This window comes from Mixophyes fleayi, chromosome 6, assembly GCF_038048845.1.
Source record: "Mixophyes fleayi isolate aMixFle1 chromosome 6, aMixFle1.hap1, whole genome shotgun sequence".
NCBI lineage: Eukaryota > Metazoa > Chordata > Amphibia > Anura > Limnodynastidae > Mixophyes > Mixophyes fleayi.
The window spans coordinates 157910823-157926407 of NC_134407.1; the positions used below are offsets into that span (position 1 = coordinate 157910823).

The 15585-nt window shown below is 36.4% G+C and overlaps 2 protein-coding genes across 3 annotated transcripts in view; one reads left to right on the forward strand and one right to left on the reverse strand.

Moving 5' to 3' along the window:
- Window positions 1–2936: 2936 nt before the first annotated feature.
- On the forward strand, window positions 2937–8820 carry LOC142095366 (somatotropin-like). The gene is made up of 5 exons (XM_075178318.1): window positions 2937–3017; window positions 4449–4649; window positions 5680–5796; window positions 8247–8396; window positions 8553–8820. Exons 1-5 carry the CDS (start codon window positions 2937–2939, stop codon window positions 8751–8753), a joined length of 750 nt encoding a protein of 249 aa, XP_075034419.1. The 3' UTR covers window positions 8754–8820.
- Window positions 8821–9508: 688 nt separating this feature from the next.
- Window positions 9509–15585, reverse strand: part of RDM1 (RAD52 motif containing 1) — a 46517-nt gene continuing 40440 nt past the window's right edge. The window contains exons 6-7 of one of the 2 annotated variants that reach the window (XM_075176884.1): window positions 11189–11277; window positions 9509–9687 (exon numbers count right to left, since the gene is read on the reverse strand). In XM_075176884.1, the coding sequence (XP_075032985.1) occupies window positions 9583–9687; window positions 11189–11277 (194 nt within the window). In that variant the 3' untranslated portion in view covers window positions 9509–9582. Of the gene's footprint in view, window positions 9688–11188; window positions 11278–15296; window positions 15462–15585 lie in introns of those variants that run through there. The other variant, XM_075176885.1, reaches the window with a different exon arrangement.

Sequence of the window (15585 nt, forward strand, 5' to 3'; positions counted from 1 at the left end):
CTGATGCCTTTTTTGTGCCAAACACAGATAGATATTCTATCCACCACTCACCCTTAGGACTCCTGCCACTGCAGTTCACCAGAATTGAGAGTTGTCCAGCATATGTCCCCCAAATGCTTAAACAATTTATATTGAATGCTAATACTATTAATGACACACATTTACCTGTTTTATACTCAAATAATGACTGTAATAAACACAATGAGAGAGATGCTCCCTTACATTTTCCATTGGTGTTGCCATTGTAACACATGAAAACTAACAAAAACATTTTAGCACATCAATAATTAAGTAAGCTGAAAAATCTATCACGGATAATCCCATTGGGTTGTATATAGTAATGGAACAAAAAAACATAAAATGCATGGACCAATCCGGTTGATTAAGTCGATCACCAAATAACTTCATCTGGACAATCAGTCTCTCCACATTTGTGAACAAATCGGCTACATATCATGCCATTCAGGGATTGTACCATCTTTTAGTAACACTAACTTATATGGTAAAGTTGTTGCGGTCACCTAATTAATCTTCACCTATCCATAGATTAGATAGAGATGGTTGATCAAATGGATTTGCAAATTCCACATATGGATGATGAGAAGACCAGTTCTGCTTGTCAACAGAATACTTAAGATTTCAGAGATAATTTCTATAAAATCAGCAATTAAATATTAAAGTATACATTTGTGCAGTGTTTTCCAGAGCTTCAAGGCTCACATTCCACACACATTACCCACAGGTCTATACACATCATCATGCTTCACCAGTATTAGAAATATTATAATATATTTATAAATACACACATACAGACGCATTATAGCACATATTCTATATTGTCACGTTTTCAACAATTACAATGCAACTTTTTTAAATGTCTTCAGTTTTCATGCATCTTCTATTGTCTTCTCACCATGCATTACAATCTGCAGTTTCTTTTCATTTGTATTAGAAATGTGGAACATAAAAAGTTAAAAATACAGCAGTGTGTGTGTCAGAATTGTAGTCTTATCCTTTTTCATAGCAGATATTCCCATAATTTTTATGTAACTTTCTCAAGAACATGTATTAACTTAATAATTAATCCTAAAATGAAAAGGTGACTTATAAGACTGGCCTCCCAAATAACGATCGGGTCAGTCACACATATGGAAAGCTAAATTGTAGAAATCCGATAATTTAGGCACCAAGGCAAATGACCAATTGCAAGGTGAATCTGGCAACAATCGACTCCACCTCCAGTTTAGTTTCTTATTTCCACAGACACACAAACACACTTGCTGATGGAAGTCATAAACCGATCCAACTCTGCAGTCTCTAAAGTGCCCAAATTAAACAACCATATCTACATGTGTTTGACCAACTAAACACTTTGTGTATAGTTATCCAAAGAAAGGCAGATATGGCTGCTCACACCAACCACTGAATTTAAGACTAGCCAAAGTGGACAGATCAGGCTGTCACGGTTAAATACAGGAATACAGCTAGGAGCCACGAATATGGTGAAAAGCACTTTATGTTTATTTGCAGAAGTGTACAAATAGCAGGTAATCATGAGTTTGTTGTAAATACCAGGGTCAAATCTGATGCAGGAAGCAGGAGGTAATATGAACTTGCAGAAAAGACCAGGTACACAGCTGATACAGGGAAGCAGAAGGTATGGAGAGATCCCAAGCAGCAAGTAACCAGAAGCGTATCAGAAGGCAGGAACAACAAGTAACAACAGGATGTGACAACAATAACCAGCAATGTGTGCTGGGAGTGACAGGTATACATAGGGAAAACACCCAGGTGCAAGGAATAATTAGTGCAGCAAGGTTAACTCCTAAAAGACATGAGACAGGCACAGTAGCAGCACCTCTGGTGATCAGAGGTACTGCTGCAAACACACAATAATAAAGTCTAATAGTCCTGGAGGCAGGAGCTGCCAATACAAAGCAGCAAGTTGTAGGCAGATCGTGACACAGGCAGTTTGAGGATATGACCAAATGCATAGATTACAGTGATCATACAATGACACACACTAATAAGAATGCTGTCATTGGCCGACTGCAATTAGTGCCAACCCCACTCAACATCCGATTGAGATTTTGATTGGCATCATAACCAAGACGTCTCCTATCACATACCCTTCTTATCTACCTTACTGAAAAGCTATGGTCTTCTGCTATAATATTAGGCTCCAACAGATTATCTACAAAATTCTTTAAAGGGTTCATTTACTAGCCGCTTTGTTTTGTTTCGGAGAGGGAGCAGAAGGAGATCTATGGGAAGGAGAGGGAGCATTTAGTGGTATAGAGGCAGACATATGTAAACAGCTCACAACCAGTCCATCATATTGGCATAATCTACGGCAATGAAGGCCCCATCCTAATATACAACGTACCACTGCTAGTCCCAGTCAAAAGCAGGGATCTACATGTACAGAAGAGAGAACATCCCCTTTCAATGGCTTACAGAGAGCAAGTGTGATGTACAAATAATGAAATGCTTCCTACACATCAAAACCTTACCTGAAAATTCTTTATTTCTGATAAATGCCTAGCACTTTTAAATATAAATCTCTTACTAAAGTGCTTTGTAGGCAATTTATACCATTTGACTTAAAATGTTGAGGTTTAATGACCAAGCTTTACAAAATGGTACAGGATTTGGGGTTTAAATACACAGTATGGTTTTATTAGTGAAAAGATTTATGACTCAATCTATAATCTGGACAAAACACAGGGTACACATCTGTACACCTACAATAGATGGGCAAGGCATAGACTAACAGGTATGCAATGTTCTGAAAACAAGATAAATGTCACACAAGCTCTATCCATATTAAATTACTGTCACATGAGAAAATTTTCATATATGTATAAGTTGTGCCCTGACCACAGTAGTAACTAGCGTACAAAGCTTATGCTTATTAATTACTTTATGTATATAAAATGGTTGAGATCGGACCTAGTCCTCACACTCAAGAAGATCTTCAGGCTTGCAACTTACATCCGCTGCATCGCAAACTTCAGGCAATGGCTTCAGGTATGTGATTCTATATATAGAAGAGTTAGCAGGTGTGTAAATAACACATCAACATTAGTAGTTCTAAATAGACAGGGGATGCTCAGTGGAAAATATAATGGATCACAGGGACAGGAAACCACTATAAGGATATCAATCAAGCAGATAAATGTGTGTAAAATAAATGAAACAATGTGCATCTATTATATTTCTATGTGCTCTCTTTAGTGGTTTTCTACTTGTATAGTCTGTAGGTATATTAAAAAAATACAGACAGTACAAGACTAGAGAAGGCTTGTTAAAGTGACAATATACTCTTGAAATATACCTATGTGAAGTGAGAAAACTTGAAATATCAGTTGCATTATAAAAGGTCCACAAATTAGTGTAGTACAGGACTACAATCCCTCCAATAGAAAATAAAAAAACTAGTGCATAAGACTAATAATACTGCACCAAAAACCCGTTTTTTCCTGGGCAAACCCAGACGACCCAGGTCGAGGCGCAGTATGAATGGTGTCGTATCTAATTCAGGAATTAAACCCAGGACCTTTGGTGGGGTAATTCCCGGGTCCGACACGGGTCGCCTGCACTATGAATGGTGATACACGGGTTTTTCAACCTGGGTCTCACCAAACACAATTATAAAGTTGAAAAAAAAACACCACATCACAAGAGGAGCCAATCAGAGCTCCTCTTGTGATGTTGCCATGGAGATCCGGGCAGACCCGTGTTCAGTATGAACAGGGTCCACCTGGGAATTTCTCTCCGTGTCCCTTGGCAATATCCCGGGTTCATACACCCGGGACATTGCTGGGGCGGCAGTATGAAAGCGGTATAATAAGTATAGAGCAGATTTCATTAAAAATCTCTGACCTCATGCACCAGCTGAAGATAAGGAAGGAAGAGTAGTCCCAGCAACATCCATTAGGTACAAGAAATAACAATAACAAACTTTAGTGCAACGAAGGTTCAAAATCCATGAGCTAATAGAATTGGTGCTGCCCAAACACACACCCCTATTTTATGAACTTTATTTTAAACATCTAGTGGAGAAAGATAATAGCAAAAAATTTAACATATAAAGAATAATCTACATATAATATACCTGGAATTTTGAGCATGCAAGATAATAATGATTGTTCAACTCTGGACCAGTCAGAAAAATTGTTTGTTTTCAAATAATTAGCAATGAAAATTACCAAATCATGCCTGAATAATCATCATTTTAGAATATTCATGTGCTACATATTTAATAATTGTAGGATCTCATTGAATATAATCACATTGCTGAAGTGCAGAAACATGTGTTTATTCAGCTACTGGAAACCGAAACTAAAAGGTCCATGAGTGTGGCGTGAGGAGGTGCAAAAGTAGACATACCATTTAATATAAGTAAACAATAAATCTGACACATAAAAAAAAAACAAAAAAACAAGAAAAGAAGTAAAGTATACAACTGTGAATTACCTTTGTTTCCAGGGCTGTTCTCCTCTCTTGGACTCCTAGTCATAGTGTGCCTTCAAAGCCCTCCAGGATTTAGCGCTTTTCCCCAGATATCTCTGTCTAACCTCTTCACAAACGCTGTATTCAGGGCACAGTACCTTCACCAGATGATTGCAGATGCATGCCGAGATTATGTAAGTACCATGTAAGTTTAAATGGCTAGTACTGCATACGTTACAATTTAGAAGCATCTACCTATTTTCTGTATGCCCCGTGACTTGTTCCTTTCTTTTGCATTCATGCATTTATTTTTCTGCGCTATTGCATCCTTATAACTGTAACTATACTTACTGTTTTCATGTATGTCAATCGTAAATTAATCTGTGGTGCTTTATAAATAAACGATGACGATGGCATAAATAACACAGACAACAAAAGCAAGGACTATGAGATTCAGATTTATTGATATCCAGGGGGAATTATTAATATTATTAAAGTACAAAAAAAATAGCCTGAACACAGCTTTGGAAACTCATGCTGCAATGCAATCCTCCATTCAGGTAACAAAGCATAGTGTAAGCATGATACTTCAAGAACATAAGCAATAACTACGGATGGAGAATAAGGGGTAAATGTATCAATCTCCGGTTTCTTCAACTCGCGGGAGTTCGGCGAGATGACAGCTAAAATTTAAAGGGAAACTTGCCTTTACAAGGCAGCGCCGCTTTAAATTTTAGCTGTCATCTCGCCGAACTCCCGCGAGTTGAAGAAACCGGAGATTGATACATTTATCCCTAAGTCTGCTATCATGGGACTTAAGCATCCATGTAATACTGACTTGATGTTACTTAGCAAAAGCTCACAGCGTCAAAATCTCTCTAATAATCTTTCCCAATATGTTTATATGGTTGAGATAATCATGTTGTAGCCTTTTGGGGGTAAAAAAATTAAAATAAATAAATAAATATTGTCAGAATTAAGAATAGATGAGAAGTTTTGGTGATGTTGGCCGCAACATGGGGGGAGGTGAAATGTCTACAAATGTTACCTGCCAAATATTTTTATTCTAGTGCCATTGTTCTGGCTGGTATACAGAGTTGTAATAGGTTTTATGCCTATGTATTCAATTATTAGTTATCTGATAATAATAAAAAAATGTATTAAAAAAAAATGCTTATATGCATAGTAAAACATCTTGCTAAACAGCTAACTGGTATCTTCTAGGAACGAACATATTTCCCTGAAGATCAGAGAAATTCAAATAAAAACTCCTATCCACCATTTTGTTACTCAGAAACCATCCCAGCCCCAACTGACAAGGACAACACCCATCAGAAGTCAGTAAGTAATAAAACATTTTTATGACATAGCGGATTCCACAGTACATGCAGCAACTGCAACAAATCAGATTGTAGCTGTCATTTTGTACTGTAGTTTTGAAAATGAAAGCAAACATTTGATTGGTTTCTATGAGTGACACCACTTTTCCTATGCATAACTTTTCAAAAATGTCACCCATTATGGGAATACAAAATAAAATTGGTATACTGATTTTCACTATTACTCTAAACCCTTATGTTAAGAGACTAAAATATTTTGTTCCTAAATCAGGGAGTTTGAGAATTTGTGTTCCTCAATGTACATATTAACACCAAGTTGTCACAAAAAAGTTGACTAATAACAAGAACAAAGTAGAAAGATCAGGGTCTGAAATATATTGCCTACACATATTAAAAATCAGTGTTAAGGGGTGAGAGCGTACCTTATAGTCTGGCAAATGTAGTAATGACTGACCACTTAATAACGTATTTATGACCATCACCGTCAAATTCCTCGTAAAGGCTGGTTTAACAAGGAATATGCTTCCTATTTTACTCTAAATCCACAGGTCCAATATTTATGCTTATGCTTATAATTTCAAGAAAATCTGTATGCAAGATGTATTTATGTTAATTAGAAATACAAAACATTTAAAATGTTTTCTATTCCTAATTAACATTATAATTGTAACAATCATATATAATATAAAATAGTAAATAAAAGTATGTTATACAAATGCAACATGTTTTGGTTACTCTATTAGCAGAGGTGGTATAGCATAGATGTTAATACAATACATTACATTCATTGCCTGTTTTATAAATATATGACTTATGTGTGTGTGTCAGGGTGCATACATTCCAGTTTGTATTGTATGGTGTATCTCAATCAGTTTTATCTATTGTGAAGGGTGTATGTATATTGTGTGTGTGTGACTGTGTCCAGTGAGGAGGTCAGAATACACAGTGGGGAGACACACTCAGGCTACACTCCATTTTAAATATCCAACAAAACAAACATTCTATCTTCCACATAAGTTCACAACACTATAACCTTCAATACACCATTTATAGCCCATAATACTCACATTCATTATACCTGAATAAAAATCATATATTCTCACACTTTAAACTCCAGCATCTCACATCATAAACTCCATATAACCTCATGTATATCAATAAACATATGGCACATTGTCAGCCATCTTAACTCTAATTTATCAGCAATAGCAACACTATAACTCTCAAATACCATCTATAGCCCATACTACTCACATTCAGTCTCAGTATTCATTTTTCATTGCATTCTCACAGAGCACAAGGCCTACAAAATGCATACAATTGATATTTATGTAACACAATCTAGACACAAGACACATATTAAATCACACAATCTCCACTATCTAAACTACAATTCTCATTCAGGGCATCACATTGTCTCACATCTAAATCTAAAGTAATACAAATTACACAAACTAACACATTCTATTACTTCATATTACAAACAAGCACAGTCAGATCATAAGGCTGGGTACACACTACAGAAAATTTCTCCCAATGTGATAAGGATTTTAACAATGACTGAATGTCCCGATCAGCATCCACATTCACATGTACACACTATACACGTTTTACAAGATTTACCTTTAGATCTGTGCTCTTCATCTGTCATAACCATTGGCTGAAAAGATTGCTGCACTGTAAACTCTATGGAGATTGGCCTACACTGCTGTTTGTCAGTGCATACACACTGCAGAGTTTGACAGATATCATTCCATCCTTTATAGTCCGATTATAGAATATGTTGTAAAATGTATCCTTATATAGGGAGAGTAGTGAGGTCATGGCTAAAAATATACCTTATTTGGTGACCAGTGACATAACTGCTCATTTTGAAAGTGTTTCATGATATGACGTTAATAAGGGAAAAACACCTGGGTATGACATTCAATTCATAACAGCAACTTGCTCTGTTTGAAATTGAAACTTGTGTATAAGAAATAATGTTCCCCCAACTAAGAAAAAAATAGATTGTGTATAAATTTTATAGTCACAAAACTCTTTGGCGGCTTCTAATATTCTTATATATTAAAACAATGGGTACATTGTTTCCATAACCAATCTGCAAAAAAATAGCCTTCTTAACTCTGGTCCTTAAGGCCCACTAACAATACAGGTTTTAAGGATATCTGTGCTTCAGTACAGGTGGCTTAATTAGTGCCTCAGTCATTTTGATTCAACTGTGCTCAATCCTGGACCTTATTTAGAATAATAACAATATCCTTAAAACATGGACTGTTGGATAGGAATTGAGGACTGGATTTGGCAACCACTATCTAGGGGATCTTTACAGCTTCTTTTTAATACCACAGAATATTAGAATGTATATGAAATTAAAGAATATTGCTGAATGGATTCCTCTATAGAACTTTTATATGTTTGCATGGCTAGTAACCTTTTCTGCAATCACAGGATATGGACCTCCTACGTTTCTCACTCACCCTCATTCGGTCCTGGATGACTCCAATGCGGATGTTAGCTAACAACCAGGTGTTTCGGAGCTCAGACAGAGTTTGTGACAAGCTGGGGGACCTTGAGGAAGGATTATATGCTCTCATAACAGTAAGTATAACCCCGTGAAAACAACCTAAATGTACAATGTGAAGTAAATTAAAAAAGCTATAACTTGCAAATAGGCTGTAGAGAAGTTCCTGCTGATTAAACGAACGCTAATACATAAACTATGTACATTGAATGCATACTTGTTTTTATCACCAGGAACTGGATGGCGGTAATGCCCGCAATTACGGTGTACCGACTTTTCCATATGATAAGTTTGCCGTTAATCTGCGCAATGAAGATTCGAGGATAAAAAATTTCAGCCTCCTGTCCTGCCTCAAGAAAGACATACATAAGGTGGAGACCTACCTAAACGTGATAAAATGCCGGAGGTTTGTGGAGAGCAACTGTACCTTTTGATCAGAAAAGGAATACTCAGTAATGCCCATCCCCCAGTCCTCCAGACAACCGATCCATTTTCAGTTGATGGGGGGATCAAATATTATGTAACGTTACTATTACACTTCCTTACCAAATTATGTGTGTTGCTGATGTATTATGCTTTATGTTGTTAAGGGCTTTATACATTGTAAAGTAATAAAAGTAAAAGATGCATTTACAAGAGTTCAGAATGTCTAGCCATATGGCAAGAAACAAAGCTTGGACACAGTATCTATTAATGTGTGTCTATCCTGCTATAATGATGACGTTTGCTTGATCCATAAAAGTAGGGGGTGTGTGGGGGTGTAGGTGTGTGTGTGTGTGTGTGTGTGTGTTTTTGGTTGCCATTTCTTTATAATACTGGAAAAGCCTGGATTCTAGCGATGACATTCGGTCAGTTGATACTTCCACCAACACATGCGGAGGGGACTCAAAAATTCAAAATGAATAAATATGGTTACTGTGAGGTCTTCAACACAGAAGAACAAGGCATTTATCTGATGTTAAATTATATATCTATGTTTAAATATAAACGGACCCCACCAGAAAAGGAAATTGCACAGAGGCGTACAAGTTTTTCATACCATGACAATAGATACAATTATATTATATACAATAATGTATGGTATTCGAGTGCAATCCATTGTATTCTGCAAGCAGAATCCTTTTGAATTTATATAAGCCCCAGAAGTTGGAGAAGACCAGTAAAATAATTCTGACATCAAGTCACAACATTTATAAAATCACAAATACATTTAATATAAAGTACAAGAAAAAAGTCTCTAGTTTCCTTTTAAGAAATGCCCGCTTATTCTCCATTTACCAAAGTGTCTTCCTGAAATGTGAGTTCGGCCAGGTTGTTCTGCTCCTCTCCATCTCCTGGATCCAATGATGTCCAAGTGAAGTCATTTACCTGCGGCACAACACACTTGTAACACCAACAATAGAAGAAAAACTCAGCACTGGAGTAGACAGAAAATGGTGTATCACATGGTGCACCAAGGTCTACATCAGTAGTTATTATATGCTCTGCACAAATGGGGATTAACAGAGTTGCAACTCCTGGAGAATGTTTTTTACTGACAGTTTTAAGGGAATTAAACTGGTGCTAAGGCATTACAAACATGTACATATAAATGAATTACATAAATTAAACTGTAAACACACTAGAGGTTACAGGTTCTCAGATGGTGAATATGACTCAAGCTGAAACCACTGGCTACTGCACTTTATCTGTAGTTTATAATGGTCACTAGATTTAATATTTACAGATCAGTACTTCTATTATTTTCTTATTCATTGACAAACATTTTATTTATTTTCACTGAAAGTTGGCATGCATAAAAACAAAACATGGCAAGTGGCATAGTATTATTCCAGCTGTCTTGAATAGATGCTAGAGAGGTTACATGATTTCTGGTTCCTTCCTTCTGATCTGGAGGTCATGTCCAAAAGCTTCAGATTTCTGGTATCACAAATTTAATCTGTGCAATTCTTCACATTAATGTTAAAATTTTACTTAATCCCACTCACATCTGTGGATGCAACCCATCAGGCTAAGCTCATACGGCATATTATAATAGCCGCCACTTGCAAGTTAGCAACAGATTGAAAGTCTCCTGCGGTTCCCACCTTTGCTGCAGTCAACAATAGAATATTGTTGAATGGAATTTATGATGTATATTATTAATAACTCAACTAAGCTTTTTTTAGTAAGGTCTCGGGGCTGTGGGTAACACATTTCAAGGTTTTACATTATAATAGAAAAAAACTTGTTAGCTCCCAACGTAAGATAAGTAAGCAAACATCTATCTGGACCTGATCCCCCACCCTCTCCCCCTAGTGTTCACTCCTCCGGTCTACCCTTCACCCCTATATAAAACTTCTGATAGTCTCCTCTGGTCATCCTTCACAAGTATACAATGTGTTAACTACAAATGTACGTTATGCTCTCTGTTCATTGTTATAGCTACTTCTTTTATTTGTACTAATTTGTCAACCTTGAAATAAATACAATTTTAAAAAAAACAGAACAATGAAATACAAGATATATTGAGCAATTAGTTTTTTGCTTTGTTTTTTTCCAAACTCTCCCCCCCCCACCCCCTCCCCCAGGCCACCATACCTAGGACAACACGGTGGCAGAGAGGTTAGCAATGTTGCCTCACAGCATTGGTGTCATGGGTTTGATTCCATCCAGAGCCCCATCTCCTATGTGGAGTTTGTATGTTCTTTCCGTGGGGTTTCCTCTGGGAATTACAGGTTCCTCCCACAGTACAAATATATACTGGTAGGTTAACTGGCTTCTGACATATGTGTGATGGGGAAGGGGAATAGGCTAATGTGAATGAAAAATTTTCTCTGTACATCAATGAGTAATATGATTGGTGCTATATAAATGTTAATAATAATACCTGGATGAGTCCCTGTAGTTCTTCTTCTGTTAGACAGTCCACAGTATCATCTTTACCAGGTACACATTCCACAGCAACCTTACCACTGTCTGTAGGGGGGCAGAGAAAAAAAAAAAGAGAGACATCAATTCCAGACAGGCAGGTTACCTGTACCATTATTACTACCAGCTACTGTTTGCTGTGGTCATTGTTCGTTATGTAAAAACGGTCTAGGTTAAGAACATTTATTTCTACAGATAATTCAAAATAATTCATTTTGACACCATTGAAAAGAGCTCTGTCAATATTATTAGTGTCTGATTTATCCCGTTTGAAAATGTAATAGATGAAAACAAAAGCTGTCACTTTCCATATATTTGCAATTCCTAATATTTTCACTTGGATTGATCATCAAATTTGAGGTACAGGATAATCCATATATTTTCTGGGACCTTACTTGATCTGAGACAACAGGTTATAAACATATTTCTTGTACCCATTTTAAAATGGTCACATGTAATAATTTTTTGGACCTTAAGAGTCACCAATCACCATAGCATGTAGCAAGAACACACTTTTTGGTCCATTAAACAGAATAAGAAAGAATTGCCCTACATCAGATGAAAGCCAGATGGAAATTTTGTTTTATTAAATTTAAAATATAAGAGATATCCGGAATATATTTTTTGTGATGCTCTTGCAAGAAAACAAACTATATATAACAATTCTACTAAAAAACCGCCATCTGCTATAGATTTCACAGCAACCCCTGTTTATTACCAAACTTAACAATAAAAGTAAACAATTAACAAACATTCTCAAAAAGCAGTAAGCCACTACCCTGACATTAATAATGTAGTATATCCAATTCAAAGATACATAAAATGAAATAGACAATTCATTATCTATATATTAAAAATTGTAGTTGCAGCTGCAAATAAGTCAAGATTTCTTACACCATAGGAATATTCTTAAAGGATATCAGCTACATCGTGGAGCGGATTTAGAGGTGCACGGATTTGTGTCACAAAAGTACACAGAAAAAGACGCATGTGAGAAAAAGCATATTTATGCGCATATATTCAGTCAGATGCATTTGGGTGAAAAACAGTAACATTTGTGCCAGACGTGTGTCAAGAGTATTAAGTATGAACATTTCTGCCCCCAATAGTGTAGAGATGGGGCTTGACCAACATGTTTTCCCTTTACAAATCAAATAGGAGTCTTCTTTTCTGCAGTAGTCTAAATGGAAATGTCAATAAATAATATGAATAGACATCTGCAACCTCATATAATGATTTAAGTACTCGCTAAAAGAGTCAATACACAGTCAATTAGAAGCAGCTTTCTAGTGCTGCTGGTAGTCATCTGGTATTGTTGTTCCTATCGTCCAGCAACTGAAAGCGATACACAACCTAGAAGTATATGCTGATGCGTCTATATGCAATTGTGTCGCAATTATGTGAACACGCCTTTACTGTACTCTGCCTACCCTTGCACACAACGTTTAGCTTTTCCAGGTGTAGGGAGATGCAAGACACATGTACACAGAAATGTATATAGGAACTATGCATATACACTTTTGGTGTGCATACACAGTACGGAAATGTGTTTGTTACAAAAACAGAAAAAAAAAAGCAGACGTACGTATCCAACCCTAAATGACCCTGTGCCTAGACATTTTAGTAGCAAACATGTGAAAGATTGCAGCTTTCTCTCTGCAGCTGGGATTAAGCACATCTCTCTGCAACTTGATGCCCACTCTTCCTTTAAAAAGTTGTCAAAGAGAATCCCATTCGATCTTCAGATTGCAAAAAAAAAATTAATGAAGGTCTACATGAAATGTTCAATATGTAAGTTTCTTGACTGATAGGAAATAAATAGCTACCTTTTCACCTTCTCGCTCTCCTTTCTTTTTTTATCCACTCCATGTATGTTTTATCATACATAGTTCTGTATAGATCATGTGCTAATATGTGCATTTTCGTGTGTATGCATATATATGTATCTTTATACATTCAATATTTTTAATGATCAGGTATTAATGTCCTTGAAATTACTTTCCACTGAGGCCTTTGTAATCATGTATTTCCATTGTTTTATGAACTAGACTGTTTTACTAATTAATAGCTGCTCTTATATAATTAACTATAAAAATTGTAAAACCATATTATCCAATATGTATGATATAATTCTAGACTTTTGAATATATATATATATGCCATACCACATTTAAATTAATAATTGGACACACTATATAATGATTGCCTCTGCACATCATTACTACACCTGAAGAAAGAGCTTAAGCTCAGAAACACGCTGCATTTACATTGACTATTACACCTTGCCGCTCTTTCTGTCTAAATGATCCACGAGAGCAAGGACACGTCTGACCGGTGACATCTTGCTCTTTTGCTTGCGGATATATCAATCATTCTGTTTATCGGGGAGACTTTTTTACATTGTTGTTCGCCTCCAATTTTATTATCTTTGTAATCCATATTAAAATATGTAAGAATTTAACAGTAGAAGCTGGGTTTCTGCTCCTTTTCTTTAAGATTTCCAAAACAATCTAACACTGAAAAGTTAATTAAATATTAAATATGAATTAAATATATTCTTAACAGTTCTAACATACTAAATATTATAACAAACATATTTTTCATAGTATGCTGATACAATCCATTACAAGTTAAACCAGGCTAAACAGGATACAAAAGTATATGTATAAAAGACACAATGTGTCTATCGAAATGGTGACCAACACCTCAGATCATAATTAAAACACATGTAACAGGCAAGTTCTTATAAACACACAACTCGCTATCCAAAGGGATAATGGTACTTGAAACAAAGTTCTGATTAACGCTGAACAAACGAAGTTACGATCCTGGGCTTATCAAATGGTTTATCACAGCTTCTGATGAAACGGCTTTATTTGGCCGAGAAACGCGTCAGAGTACAGTTGCGGTGGGTAGTGGTGTCTAACAACCCCTGTGTTCTATTTCAAGATATTGCTGACTCTAGTTCCGAGGACTTGCTAATGGGCTGGATCCTAAGACGGACGGTTGCTTCTTCTCTTCACAGGCAGGAGTATGAGCCAAGTACCCCACACGATTCGGATCATCTATTATTGTACATCATTATGTCACGAATCAATGCATGAATACAGCTAAGGAGCCACGAATAAGGTGAAAAACATTCAATGTTTATTTGCTGAAGATTATGAACAGAAGATGTAATAATGAGCTTTGCAGAATTACCAGGTATACGGCAGTTGCAGGTAAACAGGAGGTATGGAAAGATTCCAGGCAGCAAGTGCAGGGAAATGCAGAGGTAATTACCAGGTTCACAGATGATACAGGAAAGCAGAATGTATGTAGAGATCCCAAGCAGCATAAACCCTGGAGCACAGCAGGAGGTAGTAACAACAAAGAATAACAGGATGTGAGCACAGAGTGTAACATCAATAACCAGCAATGAATGCTGGGAGAGACAGGTATACATAGGGAACACCCGTGTGCCAGGGATAATTCGTGCAGCAGGGTTAACTCCTAAGGGACTAGAAGCAGGCACAATAGCAGCACCTCTGGTGAATAGAGGTACGGCTGTAACACATAAAAAGAAACACAAATAATATAGTCTAATAGTCCTGGAGGCAGGAGCTGCCAATACAAAGCAGCAAGCTGCAGGCAGATCGTGACACATTAATACCTTCACACACAGCTGTAATAAGTTGCAACGCTGACACGAGTTCTGATTACTTGTTGATGGGCTGGATCTTAGGATGGTTGTTTGGTTCTTTTTTTTCTCCACAGGCTGGAGTATGAGTCAAGTACACTAAACGATCCGGATTACTTATTCCTGTTTTTGCAATTCATTGCTTTTTATTACAAACGCTCTCAAACAAAGCTGTGATAAACCATTTGATGAGCCCAGGATCATATCAGGATCGTAACTTCATTTGTTCAGCATTAATCAGAACTTTGCTTCAAGTACCATTATCCCTTTGGATAGCGAGTTGTGTGTTTATAAGAACTTACCTGTTACATGTGTTTTAATTATGATCTGAGGTGTTGGTCACCATTTCGATAGACATATTGTGTCTTTTATACATATATTTTTGTATTTTGTTTTAATAAATTTATGTAAAAGCGTTTAACCTAGCGCTCTTTTCTTTTTGTTGTTTGCTTTCGTTTTTCTAGGTCCCAGAGCCTTACTGTTAGAGCTGCAGGTTAACGTTCTTTAGGTCATGATTAGCACCCAATATTGTGTTTGTAAGCTAAATAGGACACTGTTGAAAATAAAAGAAAAACAATTAAGGACAAATCATAATTTAGTCCATATTCTCCTTTTTCCAACATAACTAGAATTAGAGTCACACATTGACAACTGTAAGTAGTTTACATTTTAGAGTG

What these genes read in the sequence shown, in the direction of transcription:
- LOC142095366 (XM_075178318.1), top strand. Translation starts at nt 2,937, where the DNA reads ATGGTTGAGATCGGACCTAGTCCTCACACTCAAGAAGATCTTCAGGCT. An exon ending in CGCTGCATCGCAAACTTCAG is followed by an intron (nt 3,018 to 4,448) that starts GCAATGGCTTCA and finishes CAAAAAAACAAG; the next exon opens with AAAAGAAGTAAAGTATACAA. An exon ending in ACAACACCCATCAGAAGTCA is followed by an intron (nt 5,797 to 8,246) that starts GTAAGTAATAAA and finishes CTGCAATCACAG; the next exon opens with GATATGGACCTCCTACGTTT.